Genomic DNA, 25,059 nt, shown 5'->3' with positions numbered 1-25,059 from the left:
CTTCCTTGACTCTTCACAGGCCGTTGATCCTTCTTGCCCCTAAGCTTAGCCTGAAGACCATCAGCCTGGAAGCACTGAGGTGAAAGAAGGCAAGTGCTTGAATAAGGAGATTGACTGCCCCAGGTCTATACTCCTGTGAATTCTGTAGCACAATTATAAAAGTCTTATTGCAAAATATAAACAAAATGATTCATTTTAGTGGGTGGGAGAGACATCCTGTTTTGGAAGTGAGTCAAGCATGGGGGCTGGGAGGAGTCCTACCCAGCACTGATTTGGACTTTATTCTGAAGGTGGAAAGGCTGCTCAGAAAAGAGGGCATTAACACGTTACGGTGGCATTCCACGTCTCTATCTGGGCACTCGCATCCTCTCATCTGAGGTCTACATAACTGTGTAACAGCTCTCAGTGAGGACAATTCCAATAGCCTAGAAACAAAAAATATCTAGCACCTTTTTAAGATTGGTTTTGTGTTAGAAATTGCAAGATCCTCTATTTCATAGTGGAACAGAACTCCATTTTGAATCTCTTCTTTCTGAACACTCCTTTTTTCCCTGTCTGAATTTCCCCTCTTGCATTCTCTTGGGGTCTCCTAAAGACGTGTAGTGTGTGTGTGTGTGTGTGTGTGTGCGCGCGTAAGTACACAAGTATATATAAAACATATACTATACAATAACAAATATATATAATACACTTAAATGTACAATGTTAAATATTATCTGTGATGCATTATAAAGTAAGTAGTGTGTATCAGAGTATCCCAGTGTTTAAAAGTAATTCACCATTATTTAGGGGGAAACTAAGTGTAAATCCCCTCATTTTTGCTTGTTTGTTTTGTCAAGAAGTGAAGGTAGCTAGACTAAAGAGAGCCAATCAAGATTAATTTTAACTGGAGCTATTGAATACAAATATGTACAACATCAGATTTGACGGTAATTGGTATCTTCCTTTTCTTGGCCAGAAACTGGTACCATAAAACCAAATTAATGATAAACCAAATGATTCTCAACTTTAATCAACTAATTCTTAACTCTCAACCAATTAATGGGGGAACATCCTAGCATTAGTCAAGAAAAGATTGAAAATAATATAGTTCTGAAAGGAAAGGAAGGAGAGGCTTAACTTACACCTCCTTTGAAGAGTTACCTTGTGATTCTAGTACTGTTGGTATGAAATCCCAGTTACTGCAGTAAGCAGGAAAATGAAGCATTGAGTGGAATATGGCACTTAAGATACAATCTTGAATTCCCAACAGAGAATCCCACTGGACATGGGAAGGAATGGTTGTTCCTTATGGCCACTGACTGGGCTGCCTCTGGTGTATCATTCACTCCTGCCCTGTCTTTCTTTTCTAATCCATAAGATGTAAATAAGTAACTTTTCTCAGGGTGCCTGGGTGGCTCAGTCTTTTAAACATTTGCCTTCCGCTCAGGTCATGATCCAGGGTCCTGGGATCAAGCCCACGTAGGGCTCCCTGTTCGTGGGAAGCCTGCTTCTCCCTCTCCTCCCCATTCATGCTCTCTCTTGCTATCTGTCTTTCTCAAATAAATAAATAAATCTTTGTTTTAAAAAGTAACTTTTCTCTTTTAAATCTCCTTGGGCAGTTGTTTCTTAGATTTTTAAGTATCTATTTTTAAAGCATTTTGAAACTTAATCAGAAATGTTTTCATTCTATGATAAATCATTGTAAATTTCTGACTCTTTTAGCTGCATCTTAAGGGGAAAATATCCACTTTATATTTTTTAAAGAATTTTGAGAAACTACACTAGAAGTTATTAATAAGAGACCTCATTTCCCTATCAACAAGCAAGAAAAATGATGTGGGACTGAAGATGCAAAACAGGCCTTCCAAATACAGGCAGGTTACTCTGAATTATTATATGTAACAGAAAAGAAAATCACTTTGCAGAGTTGTTGTAAGAATTACAAATGATATATTCACATAAAGGAATAGTTATTAGGAATACAATAGATTATAGTCATCCATTTATCCATTTATCCTTTGGGGCATCCATCCCCAACCAGTATTTTGACATCAGTCCTATTGTTATGTCTAACTTTAATTTCTTTCCAACTGTATATATTACACCTGATTTCATCAGCCTTTTTAAATATTGAAAGTTACTGGCCTGGGATTTAAAGTTTCTGTTAACTATTTTCTAAACATTTTATTAAGTAACACAGAATAAGAGCTGTTCAGTGTTGCCAAAAGGAATAATTAAAGAGTCTGGTGCTTTGGGGAAAATTGGTGCATGTCTAGTAGCAATTAAGCAAAAGCTGGCAACTTATTTTGTTGACTTGAATGATACAAAACAAGAGGGACAATGATCGGGAAAAGATAAGACTGAATTGGAAGAGATTAATGGAATTTGCCCTGACCCCACTGTTCCTTTGAGCATAGTAAGCAGTCAGTGAAGTCACATCAATTTTGATATTTGAGAATTGGAGATTGGCTTGAAGTTTCAGATATCTTCCATGTTTCATTTCTATTATTTACCAATATTCTCCAGTACTGGCCCTGACAGTTTGATATTGAATAGCTAGTAAGGCCCCCTCATTTATACTTTATTGTCTCAAAGCCAGGAAGAAAGTGTTGTGACTTCTAAGTTTCAACCCTTCAGCTTCATGTAGTTGCTCACATTTTTCTAAAAAGAAACCCACCACTGTCTACAAAAGGGTTTTCTTGTGTCTTACAGCACAGCTTTTATACTTCTTTCACCATTTCCAGGTATTGAACTGGGAAGAGGGGATGGTGTGAGGAACGCAATTTCAGTATCTATTATCTCTGAAGATGAAGCACTTGGAGACTTTTTGTATCCTTCTGTTTTTCTCCACATCATTAAGCTGAGAGAGTAAAAGCATCTGCTTGCCTCAGATACAAAAGAGGCTGCTACAAAGTCCACTAAATATGCATAAAAAGAGACAAGAAGGAAAAAAATATAAGCTACTCATCTAGTTCATGTGCTGATTCATATCCCAGTTTATTTTAATTATTAGATGTATGGGAAGGATTTAATTCATTGTTAACCCAGAGAAGTCTAATCCTGGAAGGGCAGTTCCAAAATAGGAAAAGGGGGGTGGGGGTGCCTGGAGTGTCAATTACATATAATTCTCAGGTATTAATGACCCCAAAATAAAGATGGGGTGGCTGGGGTTTGTTTTACTAACATGTGAACTCCCATGTTTTCTTCTGTCCCTCATTAGTCTAAGAGTGAAGAAAGTTATAGTTCTCTTGTCCACCAACAGCATTTCCACGTTATGTCCATAAAAGATGTTCAGTGGCGTTGAATTGAATGAATAATGATGCTGCATTGCTAATGTAGATACATATATTAGAATAATATCTACCCAAGAAAGGATAACAAAGGGCAAATTTGTCAGCAGGGCTGCATAAACTAAGACTTTTAAAATTAAGAGGGGATCTGAAGGCAACATTGCTCACAACTCAAAAGAATAACAAGAATTCTCTGATAGCATGCATGTGGTAAAGTCAGAGCAGTCTATTAGATCACAGTTCTCTCAAACAGATAGTCCAGAAGGACAGAGGCTAAATACAACGCCCCCTGATCTTGTGTTACTCTCATCCATACAATGATGGAGACCACTGACCTGAGTTTGGCAATGAAAGCTATAGGAGCCTGGGGGAATGAAGTAGCACTGCCTCCCTTGGTTATCATTTTTAAAAATCTGAAGAAATTGCAGAATGAAACTGACCCACTAGAAAAGCTGTATCATTTACCATTAATTGTGAGAATATCTTTAAAGAGCTGCCAGCTGGCTAATGGCTAACCTGTTTTGTTTTGTTTTTTTTTTTAATGTGAGAAAAGAGATCCTGTGAATTCACATTAGGTGTGGGCAAATTTTTCCTTTAGCAGAAAAAAAAAAAACAAAAAACCTGCCCAGGCAGTTCATTCAATGTAGTTTTAATAAATTCAGTTATGTCTTTTTAACCTGCTGAAACTCCTTGAAATAATTAACTGAGTATTTGCAGTTAGATAAGCCAGTGGTTTGCACTTTGTTGTGATCTTCCCATAGGGCTCTGAATGAAGGGCCCTTTAAATAAGTTGGGGAACAAGTTAATAGTAGATACAAGGTTAGATCCCGGGTAATTCCAAAAACCAGATACGTAAATATGTAAAGTGAGAGCATGTCAGTCAGTTTGAACTGTGTGATGACTTTTAGAAACCTAGAAAAAATTTTAAAATGTATTTATTAACGATTCAGAAGCAATGCAAATAAATGGTACATATTTGCCAACAACAAGTTTGGGGGATTACGAGAAAGTCTTGAAGGACTTAATTAAGCTCAGTAATGGGGTAAACACAATAGCAGATGATGCTCAATGGAGAGAGGATGGAGGTAATATATAATGAACAGTTTGGAGTTGTGCATTTAATGAGTTCTGATTTAGCCATGCCTCTCAGGAAGAGAGACTCCCAGCTAGTATCATAATAAACAGGGCAAGGGGGACAATGGATTAAAAAAATAGATTAATGAGTTACAACATTTACAAAAAGTGGATGGAATTTATCAACCCAGAGAGCATTGTTATAAAGCTATTCTTGAACTGGCTTTTAGGTTAGATTGAATTATAATGAACATTCTCTGATATTTCAGTAATTAAAACTTTCTAAATTTTAATGTAATTCCAGTATACAGACAGTGCCCAACTTACGATGGTTCAACTTAAGATTTTTCACCTTTACTATGGTGTGAAAGCAATATGCATTCAGTAGAAACCATACTTTGAATTTTAAATTTTGATCTTTTTCCTGGGCTAGCAATATGCCTCAGGATCCTCTCTCATGATGCTGGGCACTGGCAGCCAGCTGCATCTCCCAGTCAGCCATGCATCATGAGGGTAAACAACCAATGCACTTCACAATCATTCTGCATCCATACAACCATTCTGTTTTCACTTTCAGCACAGTATTCAATCAATTACATGAGATAGTAAGTACTTTATTACAAAATGGGCTTTGTTTTCAATGATTTTGCCCAACTATAGGCTAAATGTAAGTGTTCTGAGCATGTTGAATGTAGGCTAGACTAGGCTATGATGTTCAGTAGGCAGGCTGTATTAAATGCATTTTTGATTATGGCGTTTTCTCTTTTTTTTTTTTTTTAAAGATTTTACTTATTTATTTGAGAGAGAGAATGAGAGACAGCACGAGAGGGAAGCGGTTCAGAGGGAGAAGCAGACTCCCCGCTGAGCAGGGAGCCCGATGCGGGACTCAATCCTGGGACTCCAGCATCATGACCTGAGCCGAAGGCAGTCGCTTAACCAACTGAGCCACCCAGGCGCCCCTATGGCGTTTTCTCTTTTTTAAGATTTTATTTATTTGAGAGAGAGAGAGCACAGAGGGAGAGCGAGAAGCAGACTCCCTGCTGAGCAGGGAGCCCAACATGGGGATCATGACCTGAGCAGAGGCAGACAGACGCTTAACTGACTGAGCCACCCAGGCGCCCCGGCATTTTCAACTTATGATGGGCTTATCGGGATGTAGTGCCATCATAAGTAGAGGAAGATCTGTATTATCTTTAAAAAGAAAAGTGTGTGCTATTTCAAACACATTGGCAATCATAAAAGCAGCACAAGCATTCATGTATCCACTACCTAACTTTATCAAACCCTAACATTTTTAGCCATATTCCTTTCAGAATCATTTGTTTAAAAGAAATGCAACATTAAGGTACCGTTGAAGCCCCTGTGTAAACCACTCAGATTAATTTCTCTCCTGCCTGTCTGCATCCCTCCCTCCCTTCCTGAAAGATGTCATTATCATTTTATTTGGTGTATAGCGTTCCCATGCTTGTTTTATATTTTTTATTATATATTTATATACCTAACTATATAACATAATATTACTTTGCAGGTTTTATTAAAAATTCTGTGGTTTCTGGTTTTATTTAACTTTATTGTTGTCATCGTCGAATAAGTTGTATTTATTTCTCCTTGCAGCTAGGAAGGAGTGCCCATCGTGAGGAACCATAGGGTGTCTCGGTAAGATGGTGCTAGAAGGAACCTTTCATAGCAGTTGGACTTTGGGTGACAACTGAGAAGGGTCTAGGAAGCAGAGCTTTGTTCTGAAATGGGGGCCGTGAGGAAAGGAACCAGGGATAATTCTATGATTCTTTGCTGAAGGGTGTCCTTGATAATTTTGTTGCTGTGTAGTATATCAAGTGTTCTTTGTCTTCTTTCCCTTTTATTTTATATGTCTTCTAGTATAACTGTAAGGTTTTTTTTCCAGCTTTATTGAAATATAGTTGACACATTGCATATTAGTTTCAGATGTACAGCATAACGATTTGATACGTGTATGTATTGTGAAATGATCACAATAAGTTTAGTTAACATCCATTACTTCACAAGGTTACCAATACTGGGTATAACACCCAGTGCTCATCACATCACATGCCCTCCTTATTGCCCATCACTGAGTTGAGACCTTTTAAGATCCACTCACTTAGCAACTTTCAAATATATAGTACAGTATTGTTAACCATAGTCACCATGATATATATTAAGTGCCCAGACTTATTTATCTTATAACTGGAGGTTTGTACCCTATGACCACAGGTTTTTAAACTTTATAGAAATGGCACCCCAACCTAGCATCTTTTTGCACCATGCTTTTTAGACTGAACACTATGTTATTGCTCAGCATGGCATTTTGTATGTTTATCTCCATTGATTTATGTAGCTTTAGTAAATTCATTTTGACCACGTATTCCATGCATAGATATATCACAATCTATCCGTGGTCTTTTGATGAGCACCTAGGTTATTTTTTCAATTATTTCCAATAGTATTGTGATGGATGTTTTAAATACGTCTCTTGGTGCATGTGTGCACATGTCTCTGGGGTATATACCTACAGCTATGTATATTTTAGACTTTGTTCAGTGTGGTCAAATGCACTCCATGGTGACTTTAACTAATTTACTTTTTTCCCACCATGGGATGAGAATTCCCACTGTTGTATATCCTCACCAACACTTGGTATGGTCAGACTTTTTAAACTTTTGCCAATCTGATAGGCAAATGGAATCTTGAGGTTTCTATTTGTATTTTTCGGAATTATTTCCTTTTTAGGAAAAAAGAACTTTTTTCTTAGAAAAAAAAAACCAGAAAATACTAATTGCCATGTTAGCATTTTTTTTTCTCTACAATTTAGGAAAATGCCCCGTGGGGATTTTTCTCTGCTTTCTTTCTTTTTTCCTAATGATGAAAAGTGATTTGATGAAAAGCGATTCTACGTAGGAGAGAGAAGGCCTGTAATATGTTGTGGTCACACAGCAAGCCATAGGTCACTTAAATTGTCTCTTTATGATTGGCAGAGGTCTTGGTAAGAGGATCTTTGGTTTAGGAGAAAGTCAGGGCTGACAAGAAGATGAGGTTGCTACCTGTCAGCAGTGCTGCTTGAAAGAAAAGGTTGTGACATATATTTTCCACTGGCAAGTTGTCATACGTATCATTTGCAAATAGACAGAATATGAATACCAAAGACATAAATATTACACAAACTGTTAAGAAGCGATAGGATCCGAAACCAGACCCTTTTCTTCCCAAGTGAATAGACCATCTGTTGAATTAGAGACATTACTAGGCTTCTGTGTTTATGGGACTTTCTTTTTTTCTGCGCAATGATCCTGGGAATGTACTTCACTGGCTTTTATTTTTACACTATAACACATATAATTCTCTGTGATAACTGAGTCAGATTTCTGAATGAAAAAAAATAGTTGTTAGTAACGTACTTTTATAGAGATAATTACTGAAATTCTTTTCTCCATATCATTACTCTTAATGGGTTACTGAGATCACATTTTAATTTCCAAACATAATTTTCATCTTATGTTAAGTGCTTAATACTTCAGCATGGCTAATCTCCTTTTACAGGAGATTCTTCTACTTGTAATAGTTGTGATGGATGGGTAGTCCAGATTTATGTTTCCTGCATAAGTGAGGAAATGACTCAAGGTAGAGGGTCATGGTTGCATAATAAATCATTTGCAAAGCTAGGGTTAGAAGGATACTTTTTTAACTCTTGCTCCTGCCTGATGCTTCACTCACTAGAGTAATTCCTAAAATTTCTGCCAATATGTAGTTCCTGGCAATGACTCATAACTTAGCCCAGACCCCAGAAAGGCAAATATTTGGGAAACAAGTTGAAGGGGACACTTTTCTGGCTAACTCCCGAACAACTTCGGGACAAGACCCGTTAGGGATGGGTCACTGGGATGGTGAGTCACTTTCACTGGTGCTCCTTTTCTGGGTGAAAGCAAATACACTAAAACCCATTGAAGTTCTTGGTGCCTAAAAGTCATGATTTCTCTCAGTATAGGAAAAGCTGTACCTCCCCTAATATGTTTATTTAGTTCTATTTTATTTGGGGAGCAATCTAAATGATTATTTCTGTAGTTCTTTTGGACACTCAGATTCAAATTTGCAGCCAACCTCCAATAACAAACATACCTTTGGCACGAATTATTGTGCTGGCTTTATTCTTTCCTATGCTTGTTTGCTCTCATTATGATTTCTTCATTACCTTATTTTTTCCCATTATAGACTGTGTACTTTTATAAGCTTCCCCAGATCCTTCTGGAATGAAATTTCCTTTCCCAAGCAATGTCTTAGACAAGTTTTGCTAAAAGACTCCCACAAATAGTCATGTACAGTTGTAATGGACTTTCACAAATAAACATTAAGGTGCTTGTTGAACTACTGTATTTAAGCCAAGTTAGTGAGGTGGCAGTTTACAAGTAAGTTCTAGTACATCAACGCTCAAAGCCAAGATATTTCCTTATGTTAAAAGTTCCCTCCTGGGGGGAAAAAAATAAATAAATTTCTAGTTCCAGATTCCTTTTCAGTTGGGAATATGTGAGATCATGGGTAAAGGCACTGTTTTCCAAAGTGTGCCCCATGGAATATTCATTCCCAGGAATCTTAAATAAAAACAGGAAGAAAAAGAAAAAAAATTAATATTCTGTACTCACATTTGTGGAAATGTGGAATTAACTAAAGGTATTCAGGTTTTTTACAGAAAAACTTCTCAGAATCTTTAATATGCAAATGTATTCTGGCTTTCCCAGAACAGGAGATGGGGTTAGTTTCCTAAACTTATTTGGCCCCAGAGCCTGGTTTATGAACATGCTTATGCTCCCCCACCCGTCCCCTACTGCCCCAACCGCAACATCCCATTGAAGACCACCACCGTGGTGGGAGAAGACTCAGTTCTTCCGTTCATTCCCCCCTCCACCTCCCCACCCTCCCCAGCCCTGTGCAGGTTTTGAGTTAACTCCCTGGACGGCTGAGTGTTACCACTGTGGGTAATAATTAGTGCAGCACTTCTCTGACGAATCCCAAGGGATGCGGCCACATGGGAGGAAGTACCTCCACCCTTTACTTGGTGCTAACAGGTGTCGCTGGATCTGTGGAAGGGGGCAGTGTCTCAGGGGAGTCTGGGGCTGACGGGGTGCAGCACAGTGGCTCTCAACCCACTGGCACCAGGTCTTCTTGATGTTAGCAATCAAGCCAGCCATACACCCATGTGGATCCAGCTTCAGATCAGCCCTGCCCAAAGGCTATGGGGAACTTTCTTGGGTAGCCATATCTAAGAAGAATTAGGAGACTAAGTTTTATAGGAGGAATGTTCTACAATGGAACAAGGATCTAGGGTTCATTTTTCTTTTAACATTAGATTTGGAAGGAAATAAAACAGTTGCCAAGATTCTGTTTACAAATGGCCATGGCAAGGAAGATTTTTAAAAATGCAATTGTGAATCTTTGCTACTGAAAGACAAGCTTCAGTTGGTTACTATTAGTCCTGTCTAAGAAGACAAATGGACCCCACTCACCCGAGAAGAGCCATAGAACTCAAGATTCCTTGCCAAATGCAAGTATTTTTAATAGTATTAGTATTTTTTGGGTGCCTGGGTGGCTCAGTTGGTTAAGCGACTGCCTTCGGCTCAGGTCATGATCCTGGAGTTCTGGGATCGAGTCCCACATCGGGCTCCCTGCTCAGCGGGGGGTCTGCTTCTCCCTATGACCCTCCCCCCTCTCATGCTCTCTCTATCTCATTCTCTCTCTCAAATAAATAAATAAAATCTTTAAAAAAAATAGTATTAGTATTTTTAAACTTCAGATTCATTCCATGTGGGAGTTTATTATCTGGCATGTATGTATTACAATTACGTCTCCTAGCCTTGAATCAAATAATTTTGTTTACAATTTAAATAAACTAAGCCACGATCTTTGGAACCCATCACCCAACAGGGTCTCCTTAACCTTCAGAAAGGAAGGAGGCACATCTCTTCTGGAAACTAAGAAAGATGAGTTATGGAGCCCTTTGGGCTGACCATCAGTTTGAGTGTGTACTTTAGGATCAAAGAGGTAACATCCAAAGAGATAGCAAGGTCCCGAGTCTAAACTGCCTCATCCCTTTATCTTAAAAAATAATAATAGTAATAAGCCAAAGGCAAGAATCTTTTCGCACCTCCTATAGCACCTGCAATTTTGTAGCCAGAGTCCCCAAATTATCTTCCCCAGGATACTTTTTGTACATTTCAAAACCTGTTGGTTGTGGTACTGGGAGACAACTCTGAAAAATGTGGGGAAGATCCCAGCATGTGGGACACCATCTCAAATGACCCAAGGTTTGTTCTTGGTCTCTGCGGCATAGAAAGATGCCAACCTTTTGAGTATAGGACCTTCTTACTCACTGCTGAAAGGATTAAGCATCTTGCCACAGCTCTCACTGCCAGAAACAGTCTACGTTTTTGCCAAAGGATTTAAACTTGGAAAAGCACCTGTATGATGGAGCAAGACTTGCCTGGGGAGAATTAGGAAGAATGTATCATGGTGCCCCACCCACTGAGCGCGCAGTAATTGAAGTACTGTACGAGGTGATATAGGTACATATTATGAATTACTAGGGAGAGAAACACATCATGCAATACTCCTAAGCATTCATTGGGAGATGGGAGACCAGGTGGAGCAGCACAGCTCTGCTCACTGTGGTAAATTACACACATGATGCAACAGCAGTCTGATGAGCAGTGGGAACTCTGGATTCCACGCGGCCTTCCCTCCCCAGTCTTCACAGTGCCTTACCCAAGTTATCTGATTAATCTTGCCTGTGCCCTGTGAGGTGGCAAAGCTCATTATCCTCCATTAGGTAGATGTGGAAATAGAGACATGGGGAGGTTAATTTACTCCTGGTGATTTAATGAATCAGCATCAAAACCGGAAGTGGTACCTGTTTTTCAAATTCTCAGTCTTCTCACTCCAAGATATTCTAAAACTTAGCTGAACAGAATGTTGTTTTCATTATTGTTGTATATCATGTAGTTCTGGATCCATTTCTGGCACTTAACTTTTCATGTGACCTTAAGCAAATTGCTTGATCTCTCTGAGGTTATCTGCAAAATGGGCATCATGCTTGCCCTGCCTGTCCTATAGGACTGTCATGGGGCTTGTATGAAATGAACATTGTTTAATTCCTCCAAAAAAACAGGAAGTTTTTTATCTTACCAATGTTTTGCTATTTATTTTCAAACATATGCTATTTATATACATAATATTTCTGACAATTTAGGAAAACAAATGACTTCTATATGCATTTTATATAATGAAAGTGTGATGAGCTTTGCAAATAGGTGGTCTTTCTCTGTCTCTCTCTCTCTCACACACACACAAACACATAACCTAGAGATACATTTTTAAAATGTTTAAATGAAATATTTCTTATTTAAAAGAAAACAGATGGGCGCCTGGGTGGCTCAGTTGGTTAGGCGATTGCCTTCGGCTCAGGTCGTGATCCTGGAGTCCCGGGATCGAGTCCCGCATTGGGCTCCCTGCGGAGCAGGGAGCCTGCTTCTCCCTCTGACCCTCCCCCCTCTCATGTGCTCTCTCATTCTCTCTCTCTCAAATAAATAAATGAAATCTTTAAAAAAAAAAAAAAAAGAAAAGAAAACAGAAAGATGACCCTTACTTAGTACCTTACTCAGGGCCAGACACATGGTGTCTGTTCGGTAAATATTCACTGAATAGATGATGGATGGATTCTCTCTGGATAATAATTTCAGTGGTCGATATTATAGATGTCAATGTGTACTCACTAGATTTTCAAAGAAACTGAGACCTAAATAGCCTATAATAAGTATTACTGGTTTTTATCAATACTGATTTATCCATTCTTATAAGGCACATAAATATAATGCAATAGTATCCATTGTACTTATTATCAATTGAACTTACTGTATCCATTGTTATCTATTGAACTTAATGGTAATATGGGATAAAATTTGAAATTTTGCCCTATAAATAGTAAAGATAAAGATGGATATTATGTTAAAGTCCTAAGTCATGCAGTCTTCCTGTGACCTTCAGGGATTTGTTCATTCATTCGTTCATGCATTCATTCATATAGTTAATAATTGCTCTCACTGTGTCAAGCATTGTGCTAAGAACTATGTAAGGATTTTTCTTTCTTTCAGGTAGCTTATTCTTTATCTAGTCTCTCAAAAAATGCAATTTTATTGAGCTAGTGACTTTACCTGAAGATTCAAGGTCATATCAGTATTAAACCCTAGACTGAAGTCTCTCTGGGCCACAAAGATTAAAATTAAAAAAAGCTCTCATTCAGAGGGAGTAGAATCAGGAAGAGCTAGTGTGTTTGAGTTTACCTGAGGATGAGTGAGGGAACAGGACACCTCCCCTCAGGGATCAGGTCTCTCCTCCAAATGGAAAGGACGTTTGAAGAACAAGGACAGTCCTCTGGGTTCCTGATATAATGCCATAAAGTAATTTAAAAGACTAGGTTTATGTCATTTATATTTTTAATTATGTCTTTAAAGATGTTATTGAGAACGAAATTTGCTGAAAAACTACAAGAAGAATAAAAATACTTTAATACATTATTACAAATATCCTTCTGAGATTAATTTCCTTTCTCATATTTTCATTATTCTTATTTGGTTATTTGTTTATAGGTGATGTTTCTAGATACGCTTGTCTCATTTTGTACTCTTGTCATGATGAGAAATTCTTGTGGTGTTTCATGAGGAGATTTACCATTTAATTGATCAGAAAGCCTGATAATGTATTCTACTAATGTAACCCTTTATCTGAAAAGTTAAGAAAACTATAATACCCCAAATGAATAACTTCATATTTTAAAAAGTCAGAATTTCCTTCCAAGATACATCATTCATTTCTTTACTGGGGTAAAGACCAAATTCCTTTCACCTGGAAACACAAAATATCATCTAGGTTGGGTTCTGACCAGCTTTGAGAAAAACACAAAGAAACACAGTGGAAGTTCTCCAATATCTACCATTATTATAGTATCTACAAATGTCACCAAGGTAGCCTAAGAATGCTCCCTAAGCCTAATGATGTCAAATGGAAGCAGCTTCATTATTGAAAAGACTGTGGCATTTCTTTCTTTAATAATACAGTAAATAGAAAATAGCACTTCTGTGGATAGTGCCAGTGAGCAATGTGCTCCTGAATTTATTATGGAAGGGGCAAAAATCCTGTGAAGGTGAAAAAGGAAAAGAAGTAAAGGGAAATATTGGGGGAAATATGCATTCTTGGCTGTACCATTGAGTAAAGAGATACGGGAGTTGGTGAAGGGAATAGCAGGAGAAAAGAAAAGAATTGGAAATTGAGTCAAAAGAGGGGGTGGTCAGTGGAAAGGAAAGAATGAAAGATTGAGAAATAGAAGAAAGGGAATATTAAAGGATATTAAGTAAATTAAGTAAGATGAAGGAAGAGAAAAAGAAGCATGGGAAGATGTGAAAATAAGTGAGCAAGGCAGGAGAGGGTGAGGGACAAATGTAAGAGGTCATCCCCCCAGGAGTCAGCAAACTAGAGCCTGTAGGCCCAAATCCAGTCTGTTGCCTTTTTTTGTAAATCAAGTTTTATTGGAATACAGTCAGACCCATTAATATGCACACTATCTATGGCTGCTTCCATACTACACTGACGGACTTTAGTTACTGTGATGGGGACAGTTGAGTCTCGCAGCTAAAAAATAATCACTATCTGACTCTCCTGCAAAAGTTTGTAGTCTAATCCTGCTGTTGGCAAACTTTAGTGTGCATCAGAATTACCTAGAGGGCGTGTTAAAATAAAGATTGCTGGGGCACCTGGGTGGCTCAGTTGGAGAAGCATCTGCCTTCGGCTCAGGTCATGATCCCAGGGTCCTGGGATCGAGCCCCACGTTGGGCTCTCTGCTCAGCAGGAGCCTGCTTCTCCCTCTCCCTGCCAATCCCCCTGCTTGTATTCTCTGTCTCTCTGTGTCAAATAAATCAATAAAATCTTTAAAAAAATAAAGATTGCTGAACCCCATCCCCAGAGTTTCTGACTAAATAGATGTGGGGTGGGATCTCAAATTTTTATTTCTAGTAGGTTCCCAGGTGGTACTGACACTGTTGGTCTAGGACCTGTGCTTTGAGAACCGCTGCTCAAATCTTTACATTATGTCACACAAATACTGTTCTGAGTAAGGAATTTTGTGAAGAAAGGGAAAAGAAAACCAAGCCTGATCCTCTTTTTTAGGTAAACATAGATGTATATAGGTTGATATCACAATTCTTTACAGAGTATTTTTTTTGAAATTCTTAAACTGAATCTTTTTATAATGTTGGTTTCATTCTTAAAACAATTAGAATTGAATCTGATTTAGTTAAAAGCTTAGCTAATTGGTGTTTTTTTTCCTAAAAATGTATTATAGTTTAGTTTGATTCAACTCCCTGAAATAATGTTGGAATCTGTCAAAGTTACTATTATATAGGTAATATTGACTGTGTATCCATTTTATGAGAATAACCTCTCCCCACCCATGGGTGGTAGCTCAGACCACTTCACGGCCTCTGCTTGGTGCCCCTGAGAAACTAAACCATAGGTGAATTGGGATCTTGCTTACTACTCTCCCACTTTCCTCTCAGAATATACTAGAATCTTCTGGCTCCAATTTCCCCATGGAATTGCAAGTTCTTCAATACTGTTTCTCCTGGAGGTAGTCATGAATGTTGTCCCGAGTGTAAGACCTTTGGGAATCATGATACCAAGGAATTGATCTTGCCTTTACCCTCCATCCCAGCCCCCGAGATCTGTTTTTGTTTGTTTGTTTTTTTACTTACAAGTAGTGCTGTGGCTTGCATAGTTATGATCTTCTTCTACCTGTGTCTTTAAATCTGTGCTCTGGCTGTGAATGTGGGCAACCAATTTTTAGCTCTAACTTGGCATGCTCCATGCTTGCTGCACGGCAGTCCTGTGAGGGACAGAGAAATGTTTCTCTTTTTCCTGCATCCTAGCGTTTACGGATATAAAGAGAAACATGATTTTGGAACCTGAGAGTGCCAGAGACACCTTCAGAATAGAATGAGTTCAACTTAGAATTAGCAGCTCTTTAAAACGTGTCATGGTTTGATTCCACCATTGCTCTGAGTGGTTACTTCCTGGCACACACGTAACTGAGATGGGCAGAAGATGGGGGAAAAAATTCCATTTTTCCCCACAAGAAGACCACTAAATAAAGTTGAATTATATTTAATTCTGACTTGTTAGTTCTAGAGGATCTCCAGATTGTGTGAAAAGTTGCTATGTATGAGAAACTATATTATGGATATCAAAGAAGAATGTGACATAAATGTATGTCACATGCCTACCATACTATGGTGAATAAGTGCATGCTTAATAAATCAGTGATTGTTGTTGCAACAGACTTCCTTATCTTAATGAGTGTATGGTTCTTAGTTAAAAGGTGATGGTAAGATAAATAATGGAGGCAGTCCAGGCTGTGCATGGCACTGTGTTTACTATAACATGTACACACCCAAACCAATTCCTCATTTGAATGAACCCATTGTAACAGGTTAATTATTAGTTGTCAGAAAATCCATGTGAAGCATGAACTGTCTGTACTTTGAACATTGTAGGACTTTTAAAAAGGTTTTAAAGCAACCCTGTGATGAATTTTCCTATAAAGTAGGCTTATCTATCGTAATCACAGTGAGGAATCTTGTGGGTTTAAATGCCTCCAAATTCCTCTCTTAATAATTTGAAAGTTATAATCAATGCCAGAGAAACTAAAATTGGATGTCATGTGCCACCTCTTTTCAGATATTCTTCCTATGATGTCTTTTCCCTTTTTTTTCCTTCTCTTCCTGTTGGATATGGCTTCTCGCGAGCTGTTCTCAGCACTGCCTGGCTCAGCCATACCATCACCTTGATAAATGGAATAAGCAAAGGAGTCATCTGCTTCTGTTGCCCTACTATCAGCTTTCCATTCAAAGGACCCACTGCATGTTTTTGAAGTCAAATAGGAATAAGACCATTGGCAGACCCACACTCTGGGGGAGCAGCTGCAGTTGGGATCTATGTAGTAGGGTAGATCACCATTAGTGGTGAAATTTCACTGCAGAATTGTAAAGGTCTTGCTGTATGCAGTCCATTGTGGCAGAATTTTGATAGACAGGTGATGTAAAAAGTTAATGGGCAATTTGACTGCTACTCTCCAGTTCATTCAGGAAATTGCACTACAGTGAAAACAGTGAAGGTCCACTTCCCAGTGAAGTTTTCACTGGGTTTAATGTTAGGAGAGATGCTGGTCTTTCTGGTGTCAGATAGGGATACAGCTTAGAAGGTAGTGGTGAAGTTTGGTGGATTTAAGGTTTTTTCAATTTCTTCTGAATTTCCAGAACTTTAATTCATACCAGTCTTATTTCATGTATTAGTTTCCTATGGCTACTATAGCAAATTACCACAGACTTAGTGGCTTAAAAACACCACCAACTTACCGGAAGTGGGGTTGGGAGATGGGTGAAATAGGTGAAGGGGATCAAGAGGTACGAACTTCCAGTTATAAAATATATAAGTCATGGGGATGGAAAGTACAGTATAGGGGAATATAGTCAGTAATATTATAACAACTTTGTAAGGTGACAGATGGTAACTAGACTTACTGTGGTGATCATTTCATAATGTATATAAATGTCAAATGACTATATTGTATACCTGAATCTAATCTAATATTATATGTCAACTATACTTCAATTAAAAAAAAACCCACCAACTTATTATTTTATAGTTCTGGAGATGAGAAGTCTAAAATTTAGTCTTAGTGGGTTAAAAATTAAGGTGTCAGCAGGGCTACATTTCTTCTGGAGGCTTTAGGAGAATTTGTGTCCTTGCCTTTTCTAGCATCTAGAGGTGGCCTGCTTTCCTTGGCTTTTGGCTCCTTCCTCCATCTTCAAAGTCAACAGTACACCATCTTCCAACCTCTCTCCTTTTTTTCCTCTTTACTTCTGGCCAACTTTCTTATCGCCCCCTCCCTTTTATTTCCAATTTTCTGTATGTAGAGCTGTATTTAAGTTACTTAGATCAAATTTCTATCTATTATTTGCTCTGCTAATATATTAATGCTTACTTAACTGTGTTGCTCTTACTATTTTCTTTTTTTTTAACCTTTCCTCTTTCTTTTTATAATGAAAACAGACTTGTACTGACACCCTTTTTGACAGATTCATGAAGAATTTAAGGTTTTGCTTTTTAATTTTCAGTTTGGGATTATTCTTAGTTTCTAAACCTACCTTTTTTGAAAGTTCATTGTCTCCATATACTCCCCAAAAGAGGAACCTAGTGTTTTAATATTAGACCTAATTGCAAAAAGGTTTGTGCTTTACAGTTTGCCTATTTCTTGACACGTATATACCATCATCATATTTTATAAAGCAAATGTTAGAGTGAAGTTACGAAACCCTTTACTCTTACAGTTCTTGTTTTCTGTGATCTTAATTGGGAGAATTTATTTATTCCATTATTATTGGTTTTTAAATAGGAAAAAATATTGTGTGTATAGGATAATTAATCCTATTTATGTTATGTTAAATTTTGAGGAGACCAGAAATACTTCCTGGTATCTGGAAGATTGGCTGCATTTATAATGACTTTGATAACAAAAGAAGACATGTACATTGTGGGAAAAAATAGTTACTATATAGTTAAACAAAAATAAATAAAAATCATGCGAAATATACCTCTGAGGAAATCCCTCCAGGTTTTTTGTTTTGTTTTGTTTTGAGAGAGAGAGATAGCGAGACAGAACATGAGCAGGGAGGAGAGAGAGAAGCAGGCTCCCCACTTAGCAGGGGGCCTGATGCAGGGCTCGATCCCAGGACGCTGAGATCATGACCGGAGCCGAAGGCAGACGCTTAACTGACTGAGCCAACCCAGGTGCCCCTGTTCCAGGTTTTTAAATATACATTTTTTTTTTTAAAGATTGTAACTATTCTGGTCATGCTGTTTTCTGATCTACTCATTTTAATTGGCAAGATATTATAAACATTTTCTATATTATTTAACAACATTTTTATTAGCTGCATTGTGTTTTATGATATGGATATACTGTGATTTATTTTTAAAACACTCTAGCGGACATTCTTGCAGCTAATTCCAGGAAAAGAAATTCGTAGGGCAACAGGCATTTTTACATCTTTTGATACATTAGTGGACCCAGATGGTCATAATCCAGAAGGTAGTTTCACAAAACAGAGTTACTACACGTCCTTCCCTTCCAAAGCAAATGCCATAGTGATGTAATTATTGTATTTTGTTTTTTAATTTCAGGTTACCTTGCACCTCGAAATCTTCCTAGTACTGGCTTCTTCCCGTTCCTGCAAACCCTACTCTGTGACACAGACTCTAAATGCAAAGACACACCCTATGGTCCAAAAGATCTGCTTCGTAGGAAAGGAATTGATGATGCACTATTTAAGGACAGGTAAGGGCACTTCCCAAGTGTGTTCAGTTGATTTGAGAGATCAGAATTTGTTTATTTATGAGATATTCAGGAAGCCCTCCTGGGTTAGATATAAGACTTTATTGTCTATGTCTGCAAATGTGGTGATCTAAATATGAATGAACAAGTTGGGTACACATTGAAATTACCATGTTTATGTGGGAGTAAGCATGATCTATTTTAGATGGATTACCCAAACTTTGCTTTTTAAGCTGGGTGGCCAAGGCATTCCTCCTTAACTTCCCTCAGAGATTCTCTATTCCACCTCAAATTGTCAGTGTCACTTTGTCCTAAGCTTGATCACAAGCTTCAGATATAGGGCAATGTTAGGGGGCATTATCTCCTGGAAACATGACATATTTATATTACTCTATGTGGTACTTCCAGATGTAACAGAAACCAGGAGATGCAAATAAGGAAACTAAAGTTCTAGAAATCCGAGGTGCCTGGGTGGCTTAGTTGGTTAAGCGTCTGACTTCTGCTTGGGTTGTGATCTCAGGGTCCTGGAATCAAGCCCCGCATCTGGCTCCGCATTCAGCGGGGAGTCTGCTTGTCCCTCTCCTTCTCTCTCTGCCCCTCCCCCCACTCATGCTCTCTCTGTCTCTCTCTCTCAGTTGAATAAATCTTTTAAAAAATAAATGAATAAATAAAGTTCTAGAAATCAAAGTAATATAATTGAAAGTATACTTAATAAATGACAACCTTTAAATGAGGTTAATGGATGTCCTATTTTATGGTGTGAGAGGCAGCTAAGAATAAAGATAATCTAGACCATTTTCAACATGACTATAATCTCAATTTTCTGTCCTGGGATTCTAAACCTAAAGAGACTCCCAGGAACCCACCCGTCTGAACTGAAAACAGTATTGTTATCTGAGTCGACCATGAGATAATTCTGGTTAGAGATTTTCTTTAAGTGTTTCTCAAGGAAAGATTACATTTATCTCTAATCAGAGATATTTGAGCCTGAAATTTAATTTAACTTCCTTGGCATTTAACACTATTTCTCTAGTGACATCATTATGATTTTGGTTATCAAATAATATGGGTGATACTTTCAGAGTGAGCAACTGTAAGCTGTTTAGCATAAAATAGAAACATACCAATAATTGTCATGGGCAGTAGTTCAGAAAACACAATTGTTGAGTTGCTAATTCACATTGGTTGTGTTGTTTCAATAAGTTAATGAGTCTTAATACTTAAAACATTCTGGTGTTCCTTCGTTAATTTGTTAATGTATTCAAGAAATAATGACTGAGAAATTTCTGTGTGCCAGGCCCTGTTCTAGGCACTATGACACAGAAGTGAATCAGACAAATCCTCTACTTTTTTGTTACTTGCATTCTAATGGAAAAGCAAGCAAAAAAATGAGCAACCAAATAAATAAATAGTATAATTACTGATAATAACAATAGTGCTAGCCAGAAAAGAAAGCAGGCTATGGGCTAGAAGTTGAAAGGTAGGAAGTCAATAGCGTGGCAGGAGAAGGCCTCTGCCAGCAGGTGGCATTTGAGTAGAGATCAGCAAGGACAGGAAGAGACCAGCCCACAGCATAGGAAGAGAGTGTTCCAGGCAAAGCAGCAGCAGATAATCCTCAGGTGGTGGGTGATAAACCTGACCATTTAGAGAAACAGAAAGTTGGCTAATGTTGCTAAAATGTAGTGAGAGATGATACTTAGAGGTAGGGAATATGTTGAACAGAAACACGGGAGACAGAGCATGCAGAATCAAACATATAGGAAAAGGGAAGGGATTTGCATTTTGTTTTTAGTATAATGAGAAACCATTGGAAAGTGTTAAGCAGGGAGATGACATGACATATTATGTATGAAACCAGCATGTTCTAAGTATATACAAGCATTACCTTAACTAACACCTGCATTACCTCTGCAAGGGGACCAAAAGCTAACTGGAGCCTATGCCCTCTTGTGTAATCAGAGTAGAGCTAAGACGGAAGCATGACATCTTGGTTGTTCAACATAATTCATAGTCTGTGTGTCCCCATGCGAGTGGTGAATTAGGCATGATCTGTGCCTATGTTCTAATAGGAAAGGGAATATATTAAACCAATCATCATAACTGGAGAGAGTACAATGAAGAGTACCAGAAGGATACTGAAGGAAGACACCTTCCATATTTAAAGCACAGAGAGCTTTCAGGTGAGGTGGAGTAATCAGGTAGATCTTCACGAAGGGGTTGTTCCTGAGAGAGACATTTCACGAACCAAGGGTTAGAACAGACATGGGAAATATTAATGTTCTTATTAACAAATTGGTTTGCAGGTCTAGCTGGGGCTGTCAACTTTATATCTTTCTTTTTCATGAAGAACCAAGTTACAATGAGGGAAATTGTTAACAATATCTAAGACTACAAATGTACTGTCCCCAAAAGGAGTATTTTTCTGTGTGACATCATAGAGAACCACACTCACAGAGTTGCCTGAGATGAGCCACTGAGTTGGTTTTGGAACTAGAATCAAAGTCCAGCTTTATTTTATCCTCCGTTGATGATTCTCTGGGCAGATGACCATGTGCACTTTTTCTGTTTTATTCTAACTACCAGGTAGTTTGTCTAGCTCAAACTGTATATTGCTGTATATTCAGTATTTTCTCTAAACTATCAAGTAATTAGAACTTAATTTAGAAAATTATGTACTATAATAAAATTGCATTAATGATATTTTCCACCATGCTATTAATTTTTATGGTTTATACGGCCATGCAGTGAAACTGGGGCATGGCTACTGGGTAAGCGGTTCCACTAAATTGCTTCCCTTTGGTAAAGGAAGATTATTAAGAAACAAAACAGTCTTCTTTTTCTGTTTTGTAAGTGCAGGGAAGAAAATGCCATCTTTGGCCTCATCAAAAGAGGCTCACCATGTTTATTTTAATAGACTGCTCTTCTTAAAGACATGATCACACTGCTGCCTCTGCTTGCTGGCCAGTCACCAAGGGTTTCGATGTTTTTGCATCGGTACCAGCCTTCTGTTATTAAATTCATACTTCTTTAGGCATTAGCTTCAGGATGAGGTGCTTTAAAATAAAAATCCAACACCATACTCAGCATCAGCTCGAACTAGCTGTCTGGAAAAAGAAACATTATATTTATGGGTTTTCTTGCTTTGTACAACTGATGATCCAACATCACAAGACTTACCCTTGTGGTCCTTCCTCCCTCTACACTGCCTCTAAGAATATATCAGAACAGTGGGAGGCCCTGGCTGGGCCATCATTCACACAGCTGGTGAAAGTTGAAAATCATCCTCCAGAGCTCACAGGGTCGTTATTGGGAGAAGTGGTTCAGCATTCCTGAGAATCCCGTAGGAGAACTGCCTCTGTGGATTTGCTCCCCTATCTCTGTCATGCCAACACACATCCATGACCTGTGGTTTCCAAACTCATACCTCTGCTCCTATTGGCTTAGCCGGAACTTTTAATAGAGCTAACTGTATGTTATTCAGGGATAATTTTATTTTTTTATTTTTTAAAGATTTTATTTATTTATTTATTTGAGAGAGAGAGAGAGAGTGCGAGTGCAGGGAGGAGCAGAGGGAGAGGGACAAGCAAACTCAGCACTAAGCGCAGAGCTCGATGTGGGCCTCGATCTCCCAACCCTGAGATCATGACCCAAGCTGAAATCAAGAGTCAGATGCTTAATTGACTGAGCCACCCAGGAGCCCCCAGGGATAATTTTAAAATGCCAAGGCTTTTGTTTAGTACTGGAAACTATGGTTGTGTTTAGAAACTGACCTAACGATATCATTGGGAACGTAAAGTAAGTGGAAGTAGAACAGAGGTGTGTCCTCATTTGACTATAAGGATGACAGGGGATGTATAAGTCACATGCTGTATTAACTTCAGAGTAATTTATAACCATTTTGTAACCATTTTAGAATCATTTAGTCATGTAAAAAATAAAGGGTTAAAGTCACTATATACCTGTGTAATTATTCTGGGGAAAAAGGGGGAATATATAAAAAGTTTAACTAACACTTAGAGGCAAAAAAGAATGTCAGAATTTTCTTTCTAGGACTTGCCATATGTGTCTTCCCTGAAAGCAATTCTTTTTATAGACAAAATTTACCATGGCACACATGGATACCACCTACACAGGTAATCTTTCCCACTCACAGGAAATAGAGAGACATCCAGTATGAGTGAATAAATTCTACCATTATAATGATATCTATAAATGTGACATTTCACAAATGTTACTGTTGGTAGACATGTCTGAGAAGACGTAAAATGTACTCTGGGCCTAGTTTCCCTTCCAGTATCTTAAATTTAACATTTGAATCTGAGCTATTTCTTTTATTGAATTCCATTCCAAAATAGGGACCTATAAATGCCACTGAGGCAGAATCTACTTCTTCAGAATCATACAGGAGAATCCCTTAGACATCTCCATGGTACTGTACAAATGTCTGGGTCCCATAAAAGGTAGTTGATTGATCCCAGGGGCCACTTAGAAATTTAATTCAGACTTTCTTGCCCCACCTAGAGGGTTGGATTTTCTGGACTCATGTGAGCCTGTGTGCTGGATTCAGGGGGCTTCTAAGTTTTGCATTTGCTTTAATATTCTTCCCAGAAATATCCAGTATGAGATAGATTCTCGGAGACTTCCTCAGAGCTTTTGGAGTTCTTGAATAGGATTTTTTTTTTCAGTATCTCTCATTCAAACAACCTCTAAGAAATTGGAAGGATTTTTTTTTAACATTTTTTTTATTTTAATTCAATTAATTAACATATAATGTATTATTGGTTTCAGAGGTACAGGTCTGTGATTCATTGGTCTTATATAATACCCAGTGCTCATTCCATCATATGCCCTCCTTGAATAAGATTTTTAAAACTCCTGAGTTCATCCTAGGGAGTGGGAATGGGGATGAGTCATCACAGAATAAATTCACTTATCTGTAGTAGCCTATTGCAGGGTTTCTCAACGTCAGCACTATTGCTACTTGGGGCCAGATAATTCTTTGTTGTGCTCTGCATTGTAGGATGGTCAGCAGCATCCCTGTCCTTTACCCCTTAGAGGACAGTAACACTGCACTCCCCCTAGTTGTGACAAGCAAAAAATACATCTCCAGTCATTGCCAAATGTCTGCTGGGAGGAGGGGCCAAAATTGCCCCCAGTTGAGAACCACTCATCTAGTGAAAAGATGAAGGAAAATGTTTAAGGTAGCAAGAGCTTTGAATTAAGGTTGTGATTCTAGAATCTTGCTCTTTCAGAAACACAAATTAGATCTCTGATTTAGCAGCCCCTGTCATGTGTTCTCATTGTCCCCTGTGCATGTTCTTACTTAGCTATTATTATTAGTGTATTATAATCTCAACTCCTTACTTGACTATTCCATTGTGTTATATATAGTGAGAATTTAATAAATGTTGGCGAGTTAATCAATGAATATGGTAGGTACAGTGCATGATTATACATTATTGTCTGCCATGCCATTCCTGGGTGTTTTCTCTGTAAGGACCGTTGCAGAAATAGATATGCAGCAATGGAGGACAGGCTAAGCTATTAAAAAAAATATGCATCCTTAGCTATCTGTTCTTCCAAATGATATTCCTTATTATCTAGTATTCAATGCTTGCCATGTGCTAGGCATCCTCCCATCTGCCAGTGCAGTACACTGTAGTCTTTTCTGAAGAATTTTACAGCTTGAGAAGGGGAAAACTGATCATCACTACAAATGGAAAACTCCTTTTATAAGTATACTTATAAATAAGTAATAAAATGAAGAAGGGATTACAAAACCCACAAAACCCTGGGTGAGATCCTTTGCCTTGTCCTACCTCACTAGCCAATGCTTACAGGTCCAGATCTGTGAATAATAAGGGTACATCCATTTGGTGTCCAGAGATCTTGCAGTTTCTAGTATTCCAGAGGGACTATATCTGGAGCACAGATGCATAAGAACGGGACTTGAGCTCCAACCTAAAGGCTGTGTCTGTGCCATCATTTTTTGACAGTTCGTATTGGTGAGTGCCTACAATGACAGGGCCCAGGCAGGCACTGGATGAGCACATCCTGAATGGTAGCACTCACAGCTCTTGCAAGGTAGATCTATCATTCCTAGTTTGCAGATGAGGAAGGCAATGACTGAGGTGTTTTAGGAAGTGGCAGAGCGGGGATTCCAAAGGTATCTTCTAATGCCAGAGCACTTTCTGCCACACCCCAGCATTACTGTCTCTTTTTATTTAATTAGCCATCTGATCTTATGGTCTAAAACTGTGCTAGGTGTTT

General features: G+C 38.3%; 1 protein-coding gene across 1 annotated transcript in view; it reads left to right on the top strand.

The window, feature by feature from the left end:
- The window catches only part of ABCA12 (ATP binding cassette subfamily A member 12), a 169,646-nt gene that overhangs the window by 36,346 nt on the left and 108,241 nt on the right, over positions 1 to 25,059 (top strand). The window contains exon 3 of the mRNA XM_064585792.1: positions 18,639 to 18,792. Coding sequence (XP_064441862.1) covers positions 18,639 to 18,792 — 154 coding nt within the window. The remainder of the gene's footprint in view (positions 1 to 18,638; positions 18,793 to 25,059) is intronic.

The sequence above is a fragment of the Mirounga angustirostris genome, unplaced genomic scaffold (assembly GCF_029215605.1).
Source record: "Mirounga angustirostris isolate CCGP_5_RB_7025 unplaced genomic scaffold, mMirAng1.0.hap1 SCAF_3, whole genome shotgun sequence".
In the NCBI taxonomy this organism is placed as follows: domain Eukaryota; kingdom Metazoa; phylum Chordata; class Mammalia; order Carnivora; family Phocidae; genus Mirounga; species Mirounga angustirostris.
The sequence above is the reverse complement of the archived record's forward strand: the minus strand, read 5'-3'. Positions and strand labels throughout refer to the sequence as shown.